The 16,898-nt window shown below is 41.9% G+C and overlaps 1 protein-coding gene across 7 annotated transcripts in view; it reads right to left on the reverse strand.

The window, feature by feature from the left end:
* The window catches only part of Kn (EBF transcription factor knot), a 119,822-nt gene that overhangs the window by 89,729 nt on the left and 13,195 nt on the right, over positions 1-16,898 (reverse strand). For all 7 annotated transcript variants that reach the window (XR_013085367.1, XR_013085366.1, XM_076813037.1 and 4 more), the window contains exons 2-4: positions 16,323-16,476; positions 10,467-10,530; positions 4,167-4,222 (exon numbers count right to left, since the gene is read on the reverse strand). Coding sequence is in view for 5 of the 7 variants with exons in the window: in XM_076813037.1 (XP_076669152.1) it covers positions 4,167-4,222; positions 10,467-10,530; positions 16,323-16,476 (274 nt within the window). In the remaining 2 variants the exon portion in view is untranslated. The remainder of the gene's footprint in view (positions 1-4,166; positions 4,223-10,466; positions 10,531-16,322; positions 16,477-16,898) is intronic.

Consider the following 16,898-nt stretch of genomic DNA (forward strand, 5'->3'; position numbering starts at 1 on the left):
TTAACCCCATCATTTTGACACAGGTAGTACTTTAGATAGGGAATCGTTCTGATCCTAGTGATACCAATAACTACTGCCGTTATTTTCCAAAAGTGTCTGGTTTAATATTTTGTGCTATGATCTATTATCGACTAGGAACATCGCGTGTCCAGAATTTCTCAAGTAGTCTTTCTCTATATGCGTTTGTGTGACACATGCCTTCCTTCAGTTTCCAAAGCTTTAATCCAGGGAACACTTGGCGTTTGTTAATTTTGCAGGACGGGGCAGACAGTCGGAACTACGTCAACCCAGATTTGCTAAACACTTCGTACGAGTTGTTGCGCGGAGCTCCATACATGAACAGAGTAAATATATATCGATTCTCGTGTCTGTATGTCTTCCTCTCACTTTAACCGAATGGAGGAGACGCGTTCAATCGAGGCTTTGATGTATAAATTGCACCTTTCTCGTTTTCGATCCCACCACCCCATCCAACTTTCTACTCCCTTTACTGGCACGATTCCTCCATAGAGACGAAAAGGGTATCCCGGCATCTATCACTTCCGCTTTTCTTTTCCTCGTGGACAATCGTTCTCGAGAACTATCGAGGCGTTTACTCCCTTCAAGATTCCGTTTCATTCTTTTACCGATGTTTCTACCAATCCTAAAGCGAGCTGTATTCTTCGCATTTTCAATGAAACTAGTGGCAAGTGCAATGAATTGTTTACGAAGACCGTTCCAAAGTACACACCTGTATATTATTATTATTGTGTTGTATAGTCATTACAAAGAAATATTTTTATTCTAAAATTGGCCCTGTTAAGGCAAGGTTCGTATTTTACCCTAATTATTCTACTGTGATTAATGATGCTGCAATCTTGTTAAATTTATTTCATTTATGGAGTGTAAGTTATTTGAATTTGTGAATCATTCGGTCTTTACAATTTTATACCTTCCATTATTACATCTATCAAAATTATTAGAAAGGTAATAATATAAAGACTTTACCTTTTTCACAATTATGATTTAAGCAAAAGGAAAAGATGAATATGTAAAACTTGTAATTGATAAGAATTTTGTAACTCTAAGCTTTCCACTGTCAACATTCAAATAATTTATATTAGAATTTTCTGAACAGCATTATTTAATATGTCATAACAGTACCTACACTAAAAGTGTGACCATTGTAATTGTTTCTGCTTTTAGACAAGAATCTGAATTTAATCCCCAGCATTCCCTTCATCAATATATTAAAATATATCAATGTAATAAAAACGTATACTTCGTACGGGCTGTTTATGATTTATTGCTACCTAAGACTTGTGCCGACCGCGACGTCGTCTATTTTGAAACCTCTACGTGATCTCCCATACACTTTCAGGCGTAGTTTAACGCACAGATCGGTCGTTCCTTAAAGATATTCAGCTTCACGACAACTCGGAACCGATTAATAAAAGGAATGGATCGCGAATTGAGGAACGGTCTCTGCCGGCGCAAGGCCACCGCGGCTTAGTAATTTAATCAGCTAAAACTAACATCAGGTCTGTTTCCCCAACCCTCTTCGTCCTCAGCCGCCTCTTTCTTCTCCCTACTGCTCTTCTTACCTCGGTAACCGACCAACCCCAAGATGATTTAATCTCCTAAAATGGTGCAGGTACCTATAGGCACTTAGGTCTGGGGGTCGCGACACGAAACAAAATAATTCAAGAAAGTAGGTATATCTCCTTCGCAATAGACACACACCCCTGTACTACGAACTCCACTTCACCCTATACTATGCATAAAATTACTTGAAGTAAGGGCATACCCGCAATTCTGAAATTTTCTTTACCCGCGTCGATTCTGCAAAACTTTTTTTTTTACATATAAATACCTTTTGGGCTCGTTACATCTTACGCGACAAGTTGATGTATTATAAAAAAAAATTCACGCGAGTTTTCGTTTCCACCTCTGGAAAGTTTTTGTTTTAGGGCCACGTTAAAGGAGTAGAGTAATCTCAGGACAATGAAACTCGTCATCCCATTTAAATAGTGGGATTTTTCAGTTCACGATTCTGTGATTCGATGAAAATTCTAACAGTTCCTTAATCAATAGATTAATAAATCACCGGAAAAATTCACTTGAAAATCAAGTTTTACGAATTAAGATGTAATTTAAATGCAGAAGTATAAATTTTAAGTCTATTCGAATTTTTAAATCTTACATGGGCATACAAAGATTTACTTTAAATTGGTCGCTGTACGAATACTTTTTACACCGACTGTATATTAAGTAACCGGAAAAACGCGATAACTTTAAGAACTGATTTCACCCCTTCGCAGTGAATTTCTATAGAAAAATAAATTGCTCCTTGCATATTCCAATATTCTCTACATTAACACGAAGTTTCATTGAAATCCCATCCCCTTCCACCCTTCCCCCGCCCCCTATTAACATAAAAAAACAATTCATGTGTAAGCTCAATACCTTCCAAAACAAACCGGGTCATTCATAAGAAATTCTAACATCCACCCATCGTGTGTTTGTTTATTCCTTGTATCTCTGCATTTCATCGGACGTTCCCGATGCCGTTAGATCGCGCACACGTCGTAAGCGCGAAAGGCGATCCGTAGGAAGGCGTCGCAGTCGAAAGAGCACCCTCGAACGCATAAAGGACTTATCGGGGCTGCTGATCGGCCCGCGTATTTGCGTTTGCTCGAAGGTTATGATCCTTCTTTGCGCCCCTATCACTGCGCGAGAATCTACGGTCCTGTGTACAGGCTCACAACACGTGGTTCGCCGACCGTGCGCAGTGTTCGCCACGTGGCGCAGATAACAGGATTGGGCAGGCTCGTGGCGGTGGCTGCTTTCCCCGAAGGGGTAGGAACCAACCCCCCGGAAAATTAAGTGCTTGTAGCTCAGATGATAACAGCGGTAGGAACGCGTCACTGCATCTACTTTGGAAGAGACCCATCGCGTGGAAACAGCGACCGAGAGAAAAGGTCTGCGACGATTCACGGATTGATTCTGTCTAAATGTTTCCGACGATTAAAGTGACATTAAAAACGATTCGATTTGTAGTTGCCGTGCAGCCTTAAGAGGGGATTCTTGTGTAAATTATTGCTAATATTGGATTAAACTCTTTTGGGGTATAAGGAGGTATTTTTAAGCTTGCAGGATTTATTTTTTTTTATGTCGAACCTTCTAATTATTTATTAATTATTGTAGGATATTGCCAACCACTTCGACGATGTAACTCCTGTTGGCGGGAGGTACGTGTAGCAGCTGCCACAGAAATATGATTGCAAATGAAACAGAAGTTTCTTAAAGTTAGATAGTTTACGCTGGGACTCACCCTAATTAAGGGAGACAAAATTTAAACCGTTATAGTGTTTGGATAAAAAGTAGCTTTTTTCCTTTAATAAGTTTACTTTATATCGATGAATATAGTGTTATAAATAAAAACTAATTTTTTAATTTTATGTTCAGTCCCAGTGTAAACTATCTAACTTTAAGAAAATTTTCTTCTCTTTGCAATCGGAGGACTGTGATAGGTGCTGCACGTACCACCAACATCGTCGAAGGGGTCAACGAGATTCCACAATGATTATTAAATAATAAGAAGGATCGACTAAAAAAAAAATCTGCAAGTTTAATAATGCCTCCTTATATCCCTAAAGAGTATCATACAATATTAACAATAGTTTAAAAAAAGAAAAGAAATATCAATTACTTTTGGGGGCTGTTACACGAGAATCCCTCCTTAATGGTGAGGCGGAATACTGGCGCTTCTATTTGAATTTATCTTACATCAATCCTGGTTTCAATTTTCAATGGACCATGATGTCTGCAGTGTGCAGTTATTAGCCCTATATTGCAATAGTAGAGATTTTTTGTAATTGAATCATTGTTATTATTAAGAATTGTCGTGATAGGAAAGCTGTCTGCAATTAAATAAATTTCAATCAAATCTCTACGAAATTGAATTATTTATATGTGTTTAATTAGATCTTTCTAGTACTTGTGATAATATGAGGATTTTAAATGGATGCATGTAAATATAATTAGTTGAATTATCCTTATTTTCCATATTCTTATAACGCGAATGTTCATAACATTATTTTCGTAAATGTGGTATCTATATAAATTATATGTATTTTCAAGCAACCACGAATAAAATGTAAACAAACAGAGACATAGCTGCTTACTTGTTTCGTAGCGGAGTCAATGAGCCTCACGTAAATATCCTGCACTTGTCTGACGCCTGTAACAGAAATAATAACAAGCATCTATGAGAAAACTTAAATCCAGATTTTGTAAAAATTGGTGTAGGTTGATATTCACACTGCAAGCATAAAATATGCAGCTATACGATTCTTGAAAATTATGCAAATGGATAATATTACAAGCACAACCAATAAAGGTTATTCAATTTTATAATAAATCGTGCCTGATTTTCGTCAATTACAAGAAAACTAAGCATCGGATAAAAAAATTCTTCGTTCAAATACTAGATAATATAATATAATAAGTAAATTCTTTTGAATTTTTTATTTTAGATGATCGACTTTCGAGCAGCAGTGGTCACCGCAGAAGCCTTTATTTTTAGAGAACCTTCGAATGATAGACAATAACTCAGCTATTGATAAATATTTTTAAATAAAAAAAATACGATGCACGGTACTAGATGCAATCCTTGAAAGGAAAAAAGATTTTTTCAGAAATGTGTTATAGCTTTTGAGTAAAAACTTTCCAAAGACTACCCTTTTTTCGGCCTCCTGACTGAGCGCGACCCCTTGAACACAAAATAGTAACTTTCACTTTGGAAGCGAAAACATTTTCGTAATACTGTTTTCTCGGGCTAATTTAAAGACAACACTGCTCCTTATTCAATTTAGCCCGCTAGTTTTTCAGTTATCCGGTAAGAAGGCCCATTAAGTTAAGAGCGTTGCGCGCAGGCATTTGCGACGGATGTGCATGGAATACGACGAATACGGAAACGAGTCCAAATTCTGACAAGTTCGGCGCCGCAGAAAGGGACTGTCCCAGAAAAACTTACATATTAAGGAGCATTTAAGGTGGACGACGAGGCAAGAGGCCCGATCGCATCCCCGGGGACGTATGCACAATCTCCGCTGTTTTTGCATGGGCCCAGCCCGTACTTTGAACGGCCCAGTACCGACTTCACCGAGAAGATCGCTATGCAACGAACTGCATGGTAGGACGACAAATTCTTGTACGTGTAGCGCGTTAATTATTTTTGCGGCTCTACTTTTTGGGACTCCTCGGTTTGCGCTGCTTCGAAGAATTTAATCACCGCGCAGCTAAACGCCACCGCTTCAATTAAACGAATACCCTCGGAGAGCTCGCGGAATTCTCGCGACACTCCCAATCACTGCGGATTTACCCTTTAAAGGTTCAACAATTAATCCTCGCGAATTTACTTAAACGATCCCCGCACGTCCCTCCAAAAAGCATCGGCTACTTCAAACTTAACAGGGTTCGCGCGATACAAAAAGGGGACTTATTTCGCGGCTAATGGGGGCTGCAAGCTCTCATTGAAATTTATAAGGACGACAATGTAATCGTACAAAATTGCCGCCATTAACGGCAGATTAATTTGTTATTATCGGCGAAATAGCTCGGCATTCGTAATTTATTACCACCCGGAACGAGCAATTTTGTCACGTGACCAGCCTTCGTGTGTATTACCGCGTCGTTACTATCTGTTATCGGCGGTACGTTCGACGCGCACGTACGTACATACACATTCCGACGTAGGAAGTTTTCGAAACCGTTCGCTACCTTGCAGAGGGTGCGCCAGGTAATCCCGGGGAGTATTTTGGACAGATACCCCCGTGGCTTCCGGTCTCGCGTATCCGGTAAGCCCAGTAATCCCGACATAAGACTGCCAGGCGCGGTGGCTACTACGGGCCAGGCTCACGCCGCATAACGTTACCGTGGATTACGATACTCTGCCCGAAACTAGCTCACAAATTACCTCGAGAAACCGTCGCGGCTTTGCCAGAAGATACTTGTATACTACCCCGCCTATCCCCCGGTATCTATACGGTTAAAGAGTGGTGATGTTGGGATTTATTACGGTCACGTCGATTATGCGACTCGATTGAAAACAAACTCTCAACCGTGCCGTGGAAATTTCAATTATTTCTCGGTAGATTAAAGCGTTAAGCGTAAGTGGTTTCTAGGAATTATTATATTTCTTTATTATAGTAGTTACTGCATTCTTTAATGTAGATATGTAATTTTTCGTAACGTAACGCGGCAGTAATTAAATTAATTTTCTCATTAGCCTATTCATTTTTAGAAATTCTACTGCTGAACTTGAAATATTGTACTTTGAACGTAGTAGATAGCTATGGACAGCTGGAAAGAAGTCTCACTACCCACAAGCTGAAATTGCATAGCTATCTTGTAATACAAGTCAAAGTAGAATTTTGACGATATTTCCTAAAATTTTACTAATTTCACATATTGAATTATGAGTTTAATATATCACCACTAGTATCTTGTAATATTTTACTTCTATGTAGTTTATTAAATTAAATAAGTACTTATATTTTTTTACACGAAACTTTGATCATATCTTAATGTATGTAATTATCGTCAGCTAACAATAATTGCTTACACGTTTTCTACGTTTTGTCTATTTCTGAATTACAAGCGCAAATGACAGAGCACGTAACTCTAATCAGTGTTTTAAAATTTTCATTCATAATCGTAAATTTCTGTGCGTTTGAAAATTCTATGAATTTACGCGAGAAAAGCTCGCAGCGCAGCGTAGAAGACTACGCCACTTTTAAGCCCGTTGTACATTTTATGCGCCCTTTCGTAATGTATAATGGCAAGGAACGTGGTACTCTAGAAAACGTATCCGGTTCATCGAATAACGAAGATTCTCTCCATTCTTGAAGCTCGGTATGTAAACAAGGCAGCATAAAATCAGCCGCGGAGCAAGTAAATTCATTTATGCAAGTGCACCGATGCATCTTAAGCAAGCACGATTACCAGCACGAGGCAGCGACGTACATACCCACGTGTACGCATGTGCATTTATCACGGACATTGCGGCGACTGGGGATCATGCCACCAGCTACGACAATAAAGGTAAAAGATCGGGAAGAAGCGGCGTAAGAAGCAGGATCGCGTGCCAAGTCCCGCTGAGAGGAGGCAGATAGGTCTGTTCGTATTAGCATAACTAGGCGATCAACTTCGATATGGGTAAGAAGTCATCGAAGAAGCAGACACCACCCATTTCATTCCTCCGATCGGCATCCTTAATCAGCGGCGCTCTTATTACGAGCTGCAATATTCTGCGGTCCAACCGCTCAGGAGCAGTCCTCCGCGTCCTTCTTCTTCGGAGTACCCGCTGCCTCCGTGTGCTCGTCTTCGTTTAGCTCGGTATACGCTTCTCTCCGTTTAGGAGGCGTAAAGTCGTCAAAGAGGTGAGCAGAAAGGAGACGAAGAACCGGCATAGAAGAAGCAGAATGAAGAGGATGACAAACCGCAGGAGGGAGTGATGAGAAAAAGGAGTAGAGCCTCATACGGAGCTACACTGCCAACACTTTGACAGTAGATTACATTGCTTACTTATTATCCGATTATAGATTGACTGCCCGGATGAATGAGCGGCGATGTGACGTTCGATAGAGTAACTATCAGTGAGGATGATAAGAGCTACACGAATGCGAATTTACGTCAATTTGTCCTGGTTGTATAAAGGTAGGCTCTCGCTACGCCTCGCCTCGGCTCATTTTATTCTTCCAATAGTTTTCTTATGTGTTTTGACTATTTCACTCACGCTGCCTCTCGCCTCGCCTCGGCGCGACTCCGAGCCGCGGATTCTTCCTCGAGAATATCGTGAGGAAGAGAGGCGAGGCGAGCCGAGGACAGGCGTAGTGTGAGTGGATGCAATGCCACCGCTTTCGGTGACCACTAAAAGAGGAAGCAAGGGGTTCTCTGACCACCTGACCAAACACATGAACCGAGGCAAGCTCAGATAACTGCAGGTATGCAAAACCCGAGGCGACGCGAGCCTAGATGTGAGTGCGAAAAGAAGTTGCGCCGCGGCGAGGCATAGCGAGAGCCTACCTTAAGACCCGAATGTTAGAGCATTTCGAGCATGAAACTTTTATAGAACGCGTCTTGGGAGACCAGAAAACCGATCCTCGAGTCATCGCATAAATCAGAGCCGCGCCGATCTACCGATCCACTCTAAAGGGCATAAACGGTACTTCGGTAGAAGACGCATGGGCTCCGTGACAACCATTATTTGTCTGCATCGGTTACCTTTTTTTGGAACTATCATTGCCTGTGAGTTCGTATTCATCGAATGTGCATACAGTGGGGATACTCTGTAGCCACTTTACTGTTTAATAAACGCTGATATAAACCTAGCTTATTTACTTCGAGGCTTATGGAATAAAATTTACAAAATAGAGCAATCTATGCAAAATTGTAATCCAAACATCTCCTTGTCCATGTGCCATAATAAAACAATGCAAACTGTGATTGAAATCAATTCCACGTTATGAATAAAATTATTATTATCTGTGTCTATTGAAGTATTGCACACCTTGATACCTGGCATTAACTTGCAAAAGTACTAGCTCGAGGAAATAAATATGTATGTACATCGTTTCACGAAATTCTATCAGCAAAGGGGTCCTAACTGACTCCCACGGTGACAGAAGAATATTTCGAATGGAATCAAACTCCAATACACAAATCTGTCCAGCGGCAAGAGTTCCCGGGCAGGCTGGGGAAAATACGAGGGAAATTACGTGACAGCGAACGGAGGCAAAGACGTCATTGGACGTAGACGGGATTGCGAGCAGCGTCGGTAGGAGTTGCGGATAGTGCAACGAAAGTAGTAGCTAGAAACAGGGGGATCTACGATCTCCGAGGTACTCATAGGTATTCCATAGTTCGTAACAGTTAGTTATTTCTTGTCTGTGATGTTGGCGACACGTTTTAGTGTCCATAGATGGCAGTGCGGCCCCTCAGCCAGCTCTACCAACGCAAAAATCCCGCATTGATTGATCGGCTCGTAACAGCGGCGGCAAGAAGGCCTGTGGTATAAACCGCAGACAAGAGAAAGGGGGACGGCTGAAGGGGGCGGGAAAAGGGGAACGGAAAAGAAATGAGGGGAAGATAGTCGCGAGAGAAAAAGGCACGGGAACCGGCAAGAAATGAAGATAAAGAAAACACCATGGAGGCTCATGTTGTTCCCGGCGTACATACATACATGCGCACAGAGCGGAGGACCATTGGAGCCGGGCCCCGCAGATATAGCGCCTTGCGGCTTTTTAATATGTTCATAATGCGAGCACGTTTTTGGTGGGTCTGTTGCTTGGACCACCTCTAGATCATCGGCTTCTTCTGCTTTCTTTTCGCCGCGTTTCCCCTTTCCTTCTTTCGTTCACGCACAGACGTTCGGGCGCTTCTTCAGGACGGAAGCTAAACCCTTTTTGCCGGGCCCGGGTCCAGTGACATAAAATATGTCTCTGTTGCGCTCGGCCCTCGAAAGTTCCTCAGCTTTTTAGCGGCCCTGCGAGACCGGGTGTCTGCGCGGAATGTTGATGGACCGTCATCGTCGCTTCGGACGAGGCTATTACGCGGCCAACTCCCCTTGAACACTTCGCGTTTACAGATTGACTCGGGATGTTCCTCGAGCGTCACACTTTTCCGCGATAACGGATTGGGAAACCGGGCCGTTTTAGGCGAACGGGGGCCATTTAGCTACGCGGACGAATAAGTGGTTGATGATTAAGACTGTAGGTGGGAAAATAATATTCCATTTTAAAATCTACTGTTACTAAAAATTAAAAGATTGTCGAATAGATTTCTGTGATTTGTTCATTGCTTCTTTTATATTTTATTTACGATGTAGGTACATCGCTTGGGTTTTTGTAGTCTTCTAAGGATTCTGCATATGTTATTGACGAATATTATTGTAATAACTGAACAGAATTTTCTTCGAGTGTTATTGTACTTGTTTAGTTGGGAATAGAATCGAAAGGTTATTCAGCATGTCGCAAAAATAGTTATTTTTCTTAAAAATTAGGACCTCATGCAAGGAAAATGTGATTTAAAGTGTTGAGTTACTACGGAGAGTCATCACTTGGGTTTAGAAGCTTTCATGCTGCGTAAGTTTTACATTTTCGAAGCTCAGGATTTCCTATTTATATTAAGTGAATTATGTCTAATCCCTAATCCCCTTTAATATTTATATAAACTGAATTATGTCTGAACCCGGTGTTTCCCGGTAAGTTAAATTTAATAAGCTAAAGAAAACAAGTTAAAAATAATTTAATAATCTTAATTATTATAATTATCTTTAGTTGTCTTATTTAGTGTAATAAATAAGTGCTAAGAATCGTCAATCCAAATTATTTTTTATTACGACACTGCTAATTATAATTTCATAACATTTTGAACGAGCTTTCAATCTTAATAAATCATAGATAATATAGTTTATTACTCACCATTAGAATAGAGCAAATGCAGGCTGTACTGGATTCCATTATTCGTCTTCTGGCCTTCTGACTCCTGGAAACCAACAACATACATGCATCTAGAATTCTTTTTTCGAAATATACAAAACGTGTATAATGAAAAACATCGAAACATAAGCCGAGAATTATCCATGAATATTACACGCTCCAACGTCATTTCTGGATGTACCTAACAAGGGAAGATCCCGAACCCAAAAATTCAAAAAATTCTGAAACATTGTAAATATGTAGAGGATTTCCCCCTGATTACAACGCAATTTTTATTTGCTGCCCAAATTCACTCGAAGGGGGTGAAATCAACCCCTAAAAATTCGGCTATTTTCCGATTTTGTGTTATAACTCGCGAACTGTAAGAGATAGAAAAACAGTTTCAAGACAGAAGTCTCTTATTTTAATTAGATCTAGCATTTGGTAAAAAAATTATTTTACAGTGCACGAGTTATAACACAAAATCGGAAGATAACCTGGTTATCAGTGGTGAATTTACACTCCCTTAGAGTGAATTTGGGCAGTAAACAAAAATTGCGTTGTAATCAGGAGGTAATTCCCTACATATTCACAAAGTTTTAGAATCTTTTGAATTTCCGTGTTCGGGATGTTCCCTTGCAAGTAGCGTCCACATCGACGCGTCGCTTCGCTGGGTCGGCGCAAGCGAAATTCGGCATCGAGTCTCATTGATCTCACTAAATTTCGTGCACGCTTTAATCGTTCGAAACGAGCGGTACGCGAAGGAACGAAAGCTCACCCCCGCGGTCTTCGCGCCCCGTTCTATTTTAATTAAGTGCACCGTGACGTAACTCTCGCTCGCGCGCGGCCTGCTCCACCTCACGCTAATTATTAATTTCTTGATGTGCCGGTAAGAGCCGCGCCATTACGTATGGCGTGCGATGCATAATTATCATTCTGCCCTGTTGACGAGTCATGCGTGCATCGCGCCATATGCCGCGGCCGCGGTAATGCATTTTCAACTATCCGTCTGCCTCTGGAAGGCCTGCCACCTCGACCCCCCCGCGTCCCGGCCGCAACTTTTACTCCTGCACACGATCTTTCGACCTGGGAACAGCCGCGTCGACGGAATCGATTTTACGCGAAATTAATGTGATTGCGCGGCCCAATTTGTCGGCTGCAAGTTAGTCGATTAATTAGCATCGCGATGATGATAATTAATATGATATTGTAAATACTGAAACGGATTTGCGTTAATGTTAAGGACATTGGAAATAGTTCAGCCTCGTTCCTCGGGTCCCGGTAGGAAGTCCAGGAGCTTGACAGACGGAGACGGGTATAGGTATATACGTAAACTTATCATTCCGTTTCTTTACGCCGGCGGAAAGTAGAGGATCATTTTTCTGCTGAACTCTGATTACGGTGCACCGTATAATCATCGTTCCATCGTCGGCGGATCGACATCGTTCCTCCCTTTTTTCTCGACCCGCGTGCACGCATTAAGCTCTTTCCTGTCGGCGGCGTTCGTCGCGGCCATTAATCTCTAAATTCGCAGGCGCACGATGGACGTTAATCAGGTATATACGCGGGTCGGCCGATCCACGACTACTTTTTAATTAAACACGGATAAAAAGCGGCTAGAACGGGGAATGAGCGCGGAGACCCTGTATTTACGTAGGGCACCAGTTTCCGGGAACTGCACGCTTGCCGCCGCGCTGGCACGCTCCATTTACGAAGCTTTTATGCCACTGACTCGCTGCCGATGATAGGCGTCTAATCGATCGCCCGCTATTACACTCCACTTAAATAATTGTCTGCCCTGAAAAATATATAAATGCTCCTCTCTATCTCGACTTGGATAAGCGAGGGTGAGAACAGCCGTAGGTGCACTCAGGCACAAACGGCTACTCGACACCGGGACTGATCTATGTCCGCGGTGCATGACCCTAATTAATAGGAAGCCTATGCAATGCAACTGTCCTGCTCGCGTGAATTATACATAGGCGTGCTCTTAGAGTGGGGGAGGGGCGGGTGATATTAGGATAAGCGATGTAAATCGAAGCGAAGGAGTAGCGAGCACACTTGTTGGTTAAGTCGGGAATTAGGCGTTTTAGTGGCTCCTTCGTTGGTTAATTTGTTAGTATTGTAAGCTGATCCGGAGATTAATTAAGGGAGCTTCGGGCAGAGTTGGGCAAAATGTAATCTATTTACAAATTATAAGTTACGATTAAACTGTAATTGTGTAATTGATCACACGTTATTTTCTGTAATCGTTCATTTAGATAGTTGACAAAACCAAATGGTCAACTACCTAAATTAAAAACTAGCTGCAGATTATTATTAAAAATCTCCAAACATATTGAGGAAAACCATTCGACTTGCGTTGCACTGCCAAATTCTAGATCTCACTGTCGAATAAAACCAGCCTACGTCGTCTGCTCAAATTAGCCGACGATTTATGGCAGATAGATTTATTAGGGGATGTATGTCGTTACCCCGAGGCGCGAAGGAGGGAAGAAGGAACGCGTAAAACGAGAGAAAGATAGAGAGAGAGAGAGAGAGAGCAGGCGAGGGAGAAAGGGTAACGGGAAGGGTCGTATAAAGCATTGAGAAAGAGACAATGAAGAAGGAGCAGAGAGAAAGGAGAGAGCGATGAGGTAGGGACTTCCGGCAGAGCATCCCCGATATACCCGGAAGGCCTATCCAGAATTCCAGAGATTACAATCGGGATTACGCTTCCGATAATTTATGCCCGCGTAGACCTTGGTCCGTCCGTATGCCATGCATCTGGATTTCTGTCGTCTATCTGGAGTATCGGGTGGCCGCTGGTACACGCACGCAATCGACTCGCGATGTGTAAACACGGACCGCGATACTGGTTCTTCTGTGCCCGATGACAGAACGGCAGGAAGGAGTACGGGAACATTCGTACAAATCCGCGTGGTTGTTTGTTCGTCCCCGAGTCTCTCCCGGAGTGTAGCGATTTCACTTGCGCAAGAATGAACGCCGCGCCGGTGCCGCGCGGCAGCCAACTTCTCCTTAAACAGCTATACTAATTGACCAATAGAAAGTGGAGCTCTAACGATGACCGGCGCTGACAATCGCGTCCCATTCGAGAACGTTCGCCATGGGGTCGCGACAGATCTCCGAGCACGAGCCAGGTACGCGATATATCATTACCAGTGATGATTTTAATCTGTCCTCTGACGGGCGGAAACCGGCAGCCACCATCGCCACCGTAAACGTCTCTGAAGCCGTCCGTTCCCGTTCGCGTTTAAATAAGTTATTAATGCCGATGGGCCGCTAATTTGATAGGTATTCGCCTTAATTGAACGATCAGTCGAACGGCTGGGTTTCACTTTGCTAGGAAACCAGGTAACAGAGCACCATATAATAACCAGTACCAGACTAATTCGCGAGGATTAAGGAGAATTCTTATGCTTTGCTTTCTTTAAATGCAGCGGAGATCTGCAACGGGAGAAGATGAAATTTCTGCATTTCCTTCGCAGCAAGGGAGTAGTAATTTTCTTGTGAGTTTCAAAGGAGCTTTAAAGTCGTTATTGTAAGTGCAACTTAAGGGTATAAATGGCTAAGGTCGAAGCCAGATACAGTGGCTCGCATTAATATTCGGACACTTTTTAAAATCGCATAACTTTTTTAGAATTGGTCCAAACAACTTGAGTTTTTTTGAGAAGCTAGAAGGATTAGTTTGCTAACTGACGCGTTTCGTCGTTTTGAAAAGAAATGTATTTGGTTGGAATAGCGAAAAGAATAGTAAAGGTCGATTTTTAAACTTTTTTTGTGAGCTTGTAATGAAAATTAAAAAAAAACCGTTTGTAGATTGCAGTAAGTTGTATACGTGCCTAAAATTTCATCAAAATCGGTTGACGTTGCTCCGAGCTACAAACGTTAAAGATCGCAGAATAAGGTTGAGAATCGCGAAAATTCCCAAAATCAGCGATTTTCGACCTTATTCTCCCACCACACCGTTTATCTGCCTCGGTGCTCCTTTTCTCAACGTTTTCTGACTCGCTCTCGTTCCATCTCGCTCTCGCCTTCGCAGAACAAGAGCGAGCCAGAAGTGGTGGGGATAGTGCCGAGCTTCTGGCGTGTAGGCCAAACCGAGCTCTCAGCGTAGAAGTGCACACATCAGAATAGGTGTGCGTTAGCTCCGAAAAAGTTCAGGAACTTTATTGGTCAGAACATTGATTCTTTCTCGATAGCTTCATCTCGAATTGGTCTACGCATAGCTTCGTAACGCACAGAACTACTACGCTAAGAATAAATAACAGACGGCTAGGTTCAGGCGGAGCCGAGCAGCGTTCCAGCTACCCCAGCATACCCTGCGAGGGCCTAGCAACTCCAACTGACAAATCCACGGTTGATTTCTCCTCGATCGCTGCTCGCGAAAACGAATTCACCGACCAATATATCTGGCTTCGACCTTAGTACCAAAAGAAACGAATGACAACGTTGGAGGTTTTAAGAATCAGTGTTGTAAGTCGATTTTCGCATTTGTAACTGATTGCTCCCTTGTTGAGTTTGCATATAATTTAATAAATTTACCTAATAAAATTAACCTCCAAATTACCGTTATTACTTTTATAATAATCATAAACCTACTACTGAATAATAAAGTCCTTCTATGAATATCATTAGAAATCTCAACTATATCATTCATTAGAATAATCATTATATAAAAAAATGATAACTCTAGAGTCATTTACTTTATTATTTAATTCGTCCATTAATATGCAAACTCAACAAAATCCAGGGATAGAGAGAACAGAGCACGTATAATGACTTCATTCGTAGGAATTCTTCAGGCTATTTCTTTGAACGCCATGAAAACACATTAGGTTGTCAATGTGCACGGAAAGTGCAATTCAATCAAACAGGCATGTCACATATGTTTAGAACTCCGCCGATGTTTTACTCGCACGCATTACGGATTTGCACAGAAATTGATTTGAAAATATATTTGAATACGAATTCAATTTGCGCCACGTGATTTTCAAGTACTCCAATATTTACAGCTCGTTCGACTTTCACAGCGAGATGTCAATATACATTTTCCAATTGGGTGATCGAACGAATGTCTAGTAAATTAAATAAAATTCACATGCCACGTAGGAAACAGCGAATTATTAATTTATAAACTTTCAATTCCACGAGCATTTAAGGATCAGTAAAGAACGACAAGATACGATCAGCGATAGAAGCGGAGGGACATTGAACAAAAGGAAATGGAAACCACGGTTATTGTCCGCGGGTTGGTCGATTTGCGTGACCACATCGATGCTCTTACGATCGCATCCGTCCATTTCTCACGCGGCCAATGGATTTTCGCCTGTCCGACTAATTGCTGGAAAAGCTGGAGGTGTATGCCGCCGACTATCGATATGTATACGCATAGGCGGAGCCGTTTAATATTTGACGTCACCCCCGATGGAAACGGCAATTATCGAGATAAGCGAACGCGCGCACGATATTCCCTGATGTCATAAAGGTCCACCTCTCTCTCCTTTTTCCACTTATCCTCCCGGGGAAACCGGGACTACTGCGAGCATTGAAATTCCAAAGTTGTCACTCCGCGCCATCGCTTATTTTTTACTCCGCGTGGACGAACGTGCACGATCTTCGTTCGATTTTTGAAACATCCAAAAGAATGCTCTCCGTGATTCAAGTAGCTCTAAGAACGGTGAACCGAGTTCACTGTGTCCGCGATGAGAGCGTTCCAGAACAATGCATTATTAAGAAACTTAGTTATTGCTTTTGAAAGTCACGTCGGGTTTCTCGTTTAAAAGTTGCTCGTTGCGAAAAATTCTGTTCCGCGATAGAGCATTTTCACCAAGTGCCGTATTGTATTAGGAATCTTACCTGATCTTTCTCCACAAAACCCATGAAGGAGGTCCTTTCAATCTCGATCGGTTGACCGTGCCGATCGTACAGGGCGATCACGAAATGGAAAAAATTACTTTTCCTCAAATTACTTGGCGGTTGTTTTTCGAAGTGCGCTCTGCCTACACCGACCCTGAAACACATGAATAACACGAATCTTTTATTACTTCGTTTTATGGCGGTAATATCAATGAAGTAATACTATCAAATGATTATCAAGGAATCAAAATGTTCTGTATCTTGTAAACAGTTTTAAACGACCATATTTGCTGTCCCAGATCCTCAGCAACATTTGTCTATATGCGCCTGAACGAAAGATAAGATCATTTCCTTTGAAGGGGTTATTCTACCCAAAAATTCGATTTTTTTTTTATTTTCTAATAGTTTAGTTACTGCATCGAGCTACGGTTGTCGCCGCAAAGCGCCTAAAAAAAGGACGTCTAGGGCATCGTCTATAACTCACAAACGTTTCAATACCTTTTACCTACAAAAAATACTGAAATATCCGTAAGATGTAATCTTTCCAATGGACTAATGTTCACTAATAAAAGTTTA

The sequence above is a fragment of the Andrena cerasifolii genome, chromosome 5 (genome assembly GCF_050908995.1).
Source record: "Andrena cerasifolii isolate SP2316 chromosome 5, iyAndCera1_principal, whole genome shotgun sequence".
In the NCBI taxonomy this organism is placed as follows: Eukaryota; Metazoa; Arthropoda; class Insecta; order Hymenoptera; family Andrenidae; genus Andrena; species Andrena cerasifolii.